At 36.8% G+C, this 7,918-nt stretch overlaps 1 protein-coding gene across 1 annotated transcript; it reads left to right on the forward strand.

Moving 5' to 3' along the window:
* The first annotated feature begins 226 nt into the window (after positions 1 to 226).
* On the forward strand, positions 227 to 7,531 carry birc7 (baculoviral IAP repeat containing 7). The gene is given in 8 exon segments (XM_046869104.1): positions 227 to 686; positions 689 to 1,003; positions 2,838 to 2,937; positions 5,843 to 5,924; positions 6,008 to 6,053; positions 6,393 to 6,605; positions 6,789 to 6,854; positions 7,053 to 7,531. Coding segments are annotated over 8 exon segments (1,245 nt in total). The 5' UTR covers positions 227 to 466; the 3' UTR covers positions 7,256 to 7,531.
* The last annotated feature ends 387 nt before the right edge of the window (positions 7,532 to 7,918 follow it).

A 7,918-nucleotide genomic window follows, 5' to 3' on the forward strand; every position in this document is an offset into this window, starting at 1 on the left:
AAATAGGTTAGAAAACAAAGTAGCAGAAAAGAAATTGCTTCTTTTTTGATACTTTAAAATGGATTTCCCAAATCTGTTACATTATTTCGATTGTGCTAAAAAAAAAAAAAAACATAAACAGGAGAAGAGGTCATTTAAATTTGCTATTGACCAAAATTTAATCAGAAACCTAGGATCACCCATCAAATGTATATTATACATTTCAGAAGAATCATCAGGTAAATTCAACATTAAGGTGCCAGTAGATAAGAGGAACACATTTTGACTGTTAATTCAGACATTAAAAATGTTTTGCAGACAATCTGCACATCATGCCCAGGATCTGCCATTATTTGAAACACGATTTATCAATATATTTATTATATGTAATGTATAATATATAATAATAATATAATTATAATATCCCACATTCCCTGTTTTCCCCAAGCTTACATGTATTTTTCCAGCTTAATCAACAAACACAAAAATGCATGTTGTTCAAGTGGATTACAATAGTTTTTTTGGCAGGAAGCGTATGTGCTTTTGTGTGTGCTATTTAGACCTCTACACACAGAAAGCACTTTCTAGAAAAAGCAAAAATACTCTGACTGTTGGGCGACAGTTGGGAGAGTGTAACGGTGATGTAAACCGAATGCCCCACTGTCCACTGAACGCTTCAGATAGATCTGCTGAGTTCGGCTTTTGCTACCTGGAACAGGAGACATGGTGCGCATCTTTCGTTGCGACAACACGCTGACGTCCCAGGGACACGAGAAAACCCCGACTGACTTCGGTTCGAGAGGGAACACGAGCTATGTTTACGTCCGCGCTTCGACGGATTCGGTGGACGGCCAGTTGCTGAGCCAGTTGCAGCGCCTGGCCGCGGGCGAGCAGGGAACGACATGTCAAGCCGCTTATCCAGAGATGGAGCCCCAGGACATGCGACTCACCACGTTCAGCACGTGGCCCACGAGCTCTGCCATCCAGCCCGATACACTGACGCGCGCTGGCTTCTTTTACACAGGCGCGTATTTTCCTCATTTCAACACTTGTTTTCTCTTACACTATGAAATGCTCAGTCTATTTTGCATAGAAATGCTCACGTAATTTTTGTTGTTCAATATGACTTTTAACATTGCAGATGCCAAAGTCTTTTGTCAGGCATATTTGAACTAGTTTTGCATTTGGTTCAACAATTAATACCTCACAAACATTAAGTTTGTTGATGAAAAATTTGATGACACATTTTAAAATAAGGACATGTGTATTTGGTCACTTAGTAAATTGGCAGTGTATATTTAGAATAATTCTTTACATCAGCCACTCTTTACAGGACATTCTCTTGTGTGTATCTCCCATTGCCGAAATGACTAGAATATACAAGAGCTTATGCCTATTATGTATGCTGAGTGCACAGCTAAAATCCAGTTAAAATAGAATCCGTATTCGTACATTGCTTCTAGAGTCAAAAGAATTTGTTTCAAATTCCAGAAGTGAATGTACAGCTTAACATTATGCAGGAGTTCTAAAGTCTAACTCAATGAAAGATGACAAATATATATTTTCCATCTTAATTTGATATAAAATCAATAATGGTAAATTAAACATTTTTCGAACCACTTCTGGTATTATTTGGGTCTGAAGTAGACTGTTTATTCCAACAGTGAACTTTAATCCAACAGTGTACAAATGAAATACATCAAAGGGTAACTTACACAATATTGCACATAAAATTAAGACTTACTTGATATACTGGAAACATATGCCTTTAGACACCAACTAATCAGAATCAGAATCAGGTTTATTGGCCAAGTGTGTTGACACGCACAAGGAATTTGGTTCCAGTTGTTGGTGACTCTCAAAGTACAGACATAAATAACACTATACATTCAGCTTCGACTTACAAGACAAAAACAGAAAATACAATACAAAAACTATACAAGACAATAAAATGTGAGACAATATAGACAGTACAAGTATTAAATAGGGATACAGAGTATATGACAGATCAATCACCTATGACTTATCCACCTAGAGATATAATTTTTCACATTTCTTATGTTTCATACTTAATCAAAGTGATATTCTAGCACACTGTAAACCAACATGAACACCTTTCTCTCAATGTTTACTTCTGTTTTTATCTACAGAGTGTGTATTTTATTTAGATACTGTTTAAGAAATGACTTATAGTCAGTAAAAAATAGACAATAACATGTCAATAATTGTATATAATTAAAAATCTCTTGTAAATATGAAGTAATCTTACTCACGTATGTATTTCACCTATTCTGTAATTTTACTCTTAGACCAGCAGATGGTAAATAGATGTTTTGATTAGTTGTTAGTAGAGTTCTGCGGCGACTTTAAAATTAATGTCCAAACCCACCCAAAACCTTCCGATACTGTTTACATTTTACGACCGAACTCGTATTATATATTATTATTATTAATACAGTATTTTTATTTACCATTCACATTTAAAATTGACATGTATCATACATAATTAATTTATACTGTAACACTGTAAATGCATCATAATGGCCTGAAATGTAAAATAATATAATTAAGAAAGAAAAAATTTACATTTATCATGTACTGCTTGCCATCAGGAAGGGTCTGTGCATATACAATAAAATAGAATCAAATAAAATAGATCTTTAATCAACACAAACCCTGTTAAAAAATATTGAACTATAATTTGGATGTGACAAAGCTCATTCTGTACAGGTATAAGCTTATGCTGATTAAATTTCCAGCACCCTGTGTAAAATGCCTTCTTGCATTCCTGATATGTTAATACTTTCATTGCAGTAAAAATGCAAATACTAATGCCTTACCATCAACATTTCATTTAGGTCATAGTGATAGCGTGAAGTGTTTCTTCTGTGATGGTAGTTTGAGGAACTGGGAGCCAGGAGATGATCCGTGGGAGGAACATGCCAAGTGGTTCCCACGGTAACACATTTTTCCACATGATATGTATAAATATAGGCAAATACATACACCAAGTTAAATGAAATATATGGCTTGACAACTCTGGTGTTATTACTGTTATTTACACAGTTTGATTCACTAAACTATTTGTTCAGAAATATTCAAATCACTTTCAAATTTTCCACATTTTCTTTTTTTAGCAGCCTAATAATGATTTGCTTTTTTAAATAAAGTATACTTATATTATAACTATTATAATAATATTAAACACTTTAATTTACACTTTTAAGACATTGTTAAAACAGTTACATTTTATATAATATTTTAATATTGGTTATAGTTTTAATTTGAGATATTAATGTTTACATTTTGTTGGAAAGGGCACTTTATTAAAACTAGAATGAAAAGATACTTTGCACTTTGTGGGCACTTTCATTTTTTTTCTTAAAGCTTATTTTATTTTGAAGAGCTGTATTTTCAAAAATACAGAAATTACTTTGTTTGCTGTCTTGCACACAAGGCTATTGTGTGTAGATTTATGAAATATAATCCAAATTACAGTTGTAGAAGATGAACCCTCAGCCTAGTCTGAGGTCCAGAGCAGGCTCTGGAGCAGGTTTGCATCAAGTATGTGTCTGTACATTGCTGTATTCAACCTTTCCTTGATCCTGACTAGTCTCTCAATTTCTGCTGCTGAGGAACATCCCCATAGCATGATGCTGCCACCACCATGCTTCACTGTGAGAATGACATTGGCCAGGTGATGAGTGGTGCCTTGTTTCAGCCAGACAGGACACTTGGCATTTAGTCCAAAGAGTTCGATCTTTGTTTCTCATGATCTGAGAGTCCTTCAGGTGCCTTTTGGCAAACCCCAGGTGGGCCGTCATATGCCTTTTACTAGATGCTGGCTTCTGTCTGGTCACTCTACCATACAGACCTGATTGGTGGAGTGCTGCAGAGATGGTTGCCAGACCTGGGCAAACTACATCCCGCGGGCCACATCCGGCCCATTGTACGTCCGGCCCGCGTGAGGCCAATCATAAATTACAGGGATGCACCGAAAATTTTCGGCCGAAATACCAAAATCACCGAAACAACACGGCAGAAACACAATTGTAATGACACAATAAAAAAGTGCAGCCAGCACACGGTTATCTGGATAAGAGCCAACATGTCTGCGGTGTGTGAATAGCGATTTGCAAAACATGCAATGCTGAAATTTCAAGAGTGGGTGTATCTGCAAAGAGTTTCTCCAAGTTCGGTTTAATTTATCACCTGAAATCCAAACATCCCGATTGCCATTCTTAATATGAGAAGAACGCTGCACAGAAAAGTAAAGTCAATCCGAGCATGCGCACTCCGTCTGTAGTGGACGTTTTTGAAAAGGCTGGAAAGTTTTCCAGTGATGGTGCCAAGGCAAAAGGCATAACACAAAAAATTATGGATTTCATTGCCTTTTGAATTGAATTTTTATTTCGGTGCATCCCTAAAATATTAATTTTGGTGTAGCCCTCTGACACAATTCAGGTTTCTCATGTGACCCCTTGTAAAAATTAATTGCCCACCCCTGCGGTATATTCAGCTCACGCATATGCGCATTTGACGAAAATACCGTATTGAACTCTAACAAAGTGACATACAAAGCACATAAAAAAACCCCACAAACAAAGTCTGTGTTTTCTACCCTGAAACACGTGAAATCAAAGCATCGATCTGTTCTGACTGACACCCATGTGAAAGAATTGCTTCGAGTGGCAACAACGGAATACGAGGCAGATTTGAAGGGGATTGTTCAAGGCAAGGAATGACAAAAGTCCCACTAAGTAACATGCATAGTAAAAGAAAAACACTATTGTAAATTATTATATTTTTGTTTGTGGACTTGGTTAAACTAAGAGTTTGTGTGTGTGAAACACAATGTTCATTATTGAAAATGACTGTCCTGTGGTCTTAGAACTGTAGGAGTCAATTTCTGTCATTATGTTGGTGTGTGACATTTACTATAAATCTGGCTGAGCAGAGGTGTGTGTGTGTGTGTGTGTGTGTGTGTAAGAGGAAGGGATGGGTATTGTTCATGTGTGCCCATGTGTATGATGTGGCTCTTTGCGGTAACACAGTAAAAAATGTGGCTCTCGGCCTCTGACTGGTTGGCCACCCCTGCTCTAGAGGTTATCTCTCCACCGAGAAATGCTGGAGCTCTTTCAGAGTGACCATCGGGTTCTTGGTCACCTCCCTGACTAAGGCCATACTACCCTGAATTCTCAGTTTTGCTGAGCAGCCTGGTCTAGGAGGAGTGGTTCCAAACTTTAATTTACAAATTATGGAGACCACTGTGCTCATAGGAAACCTTTAATGCTGCAGAAATTTTGCTGTATCCTTCCCCAGATTTGTGCTTCGATACAATCCTGTCTTGGAGGTCTACAAACAATTCCTGGGACTTGGATTGGTTTGTGCTCTGACATGCACTGTTAACTGTGGGACCTTATAAAGACAGTTGTGTGCCTGACCAAATCATGTCAAATCAACTAAATTTACCACAGGTGGACTCTAATCAAGTTGTAGAAACATCTCAAGGATGATCAGTGGAAATGGGATGCACCTGAGCTCAATTTTGTGTGTCATGGCAAAGGCTGTGAAGACTTATGCACATGTGATTATTTTTCATTTTTTATTTTGAATACATTTGCAAAGATTTCAAACAAACTTATTTAAGGTTTTATAGTTTTAAATATTAAGGAAAATAATGAATCTAATCCATTTTGGAATAAGGCTGTAACATAAAATGTGGAAAAAGTGAAGCGCTGTGAATACATTCCAAGTGCACTGTATTTACCCCCCCAGAACTGTGAATTCTTTCTTTCTTTCTTTCTTTCTTTCTTTCTTTCTTTCTTTCTTTCTTTCTTTCTTTCTTTCTTTCATTCATTAGATGTGAATATTTAATCCAGTCAAGAGGAGCAGAGTACATTAACAATGTACAGAGGTCATACTTCAACACATCAGAGCTGGAAGTGTGTATTATTTTGTAACACCTGTTAATTTACTGCTTGTATGTCCATGTGATTTTAAAGACTTATGATGTCTTGGTTTATAGAATGAATCCCAGAATTCAATTGCAAGAAATATTACCACTGGACATGGTAAGTCTTTCAGTTGGCATAAACCCACAATTAGAAAAGTAAAACTACAGCGAAAGCAAGAAAAGGTGGATAGTTTAATCTAGCTTCTTTAAATCAGTGGTGTTTAAAGTGTCCTGTGTCATGCTTCCAGACTGGAAGTCCAAATAACTGAAATCAAGTATTAAAGTCTACTTGGCTGTTACATTCTATGGTATCAATGTCAGTGCATTAAATGTTTTTCTTAATATAACTACACTTAAAAGTGTATTCTATATTGATTATATCCACCTATAAAAATACAGACTTAGGGAACATAATGCACTGTTATACACGTTTGTGTTCTCCACTTGTAATGGTAAGATGTGCTGAGTGGACAGAGTGCACCAGCAGCAACCGTGTTCATGCCAGTGGTGCAGGCGGTGGTCCAGATGGGTTTTGAGCAAGCAGTAGTTGAGAGGTTGGTTCAGTCTCACTTCCAGCTTACTGGCCGTCATTACACTTCTGTCTCTGACCTGGTGGCCGATGTCCTGCAAGCTGAAGAGGAGGGACAGCAGGGGAATGGTTGCAACACAGGTGCTGTGAGCATTTTTTGCTTTTCAAAATATAGACAGATATTACATAGATGAACATCTAGATATATAATATTGTACCAGGAACTGGGTATAGCAATGGCATTAAATGTAGAGCATAAGAAAAAGGTATAGACATTACATCATGTGCTGTCTTTTTCTCATTTGTAAGATTTGTTCCTTCTAGAGCTTGTGGTGAGGCAGAACAGCAATGCCCATGGAATGAAACTGCAGACCACATTTGAAGAGAAAGGTATAAATGAATTATGTTTCATTGAACTGTGCTTGTTTACATGATTATACTCAGTTGTAAGAATATATACTTGATGATGTTTTACTTAAATTCACATGAGTTGTTTATAAGAGCACACAAATCAATTTCAACTTCAGTGAGTGTAATTCTGAACTTTGGTGACTTGTATCCTGATATTTCTGTGTATGTGTTGTGGAGTTTTGGTGACCATGAGTGCTGAGGAACAGTTGAAGCAGCTTCAGGAGGAACGAACCTGCAAAGTATGTATGGACAAACCCGTGTCCTTGGTATTTATCCCCTGCGGTCACCTGGTTGTGTGTTCTGAGTGTGCAGCTAGCCTACAACACTGTCCTATCTGTAGAGCAGTGATACGTGGCAGCGTGCGTGCCTTCATGTCTTGAGGACTACACATATACCTGCACAACTATGAGGCGGTCCTGAATAGGATCCTCTAAAAACGAGTTATCCCTGAAGTATTTAAAAGTATTTAAGGCTACCAATTAGACCAAAGTCTCCCAAACACCTGATTTAACTGGTTAGATATTTACCAGCCTTTTTGAAGTGGATATATAATAGCAGGGAAAACACTAAAATGTGAACAAAAGGAAGCAATCCGGGATTGTGAACTTGTGATGAAGACAGCAAAATGTTTACACAATAAAATTAAATGTAATCAATCTGTTTGCTTTTTTTATATTAACTATATAATGTCGTATAATACCTCATATAATATATAATACCTTACTGACCTCAGTAGGATTGCATATTTAATGAAAAATAGACTTTTGTTGCTATCTGAAGTGCATTTTAAATATATTTATTTTTGTAACTAAAGTATAAAGGAATGTGGCCTCTTTTTTTTTGCTTATTTTTGCTTATGCCTTTCCATTTCAATTTATTTGGAGGGAACTTTATGTGGTCAGCTCCAGAAAACAATAATTATATTCTTCTATATTTTAGTTTTTAGCTAGTTTGGTATAAACATAAGTTAACTTATTACTGTTCCACTGTGAACTTGGCAGGATGGTGGGTACTTCAAGACTTCGACAAGACAGATAAAAACC

The sequence above is a fragment of the Silurus meridionalis genome, chromosome 16 (genome assembly GCF_014805685.1).
Source record: "Silurus meridionalis isolate SWU-2019-XX chromosome 16, ASM1480568v1, whole genome shotgun sequence".
Taxonomy (NCBI): domain Eukaryota; kingdom Metazoa; phylum Chordata; class Actinopteri; order Siluriformes; family Siluridae; genus Silurus; species Silurus meridionalis.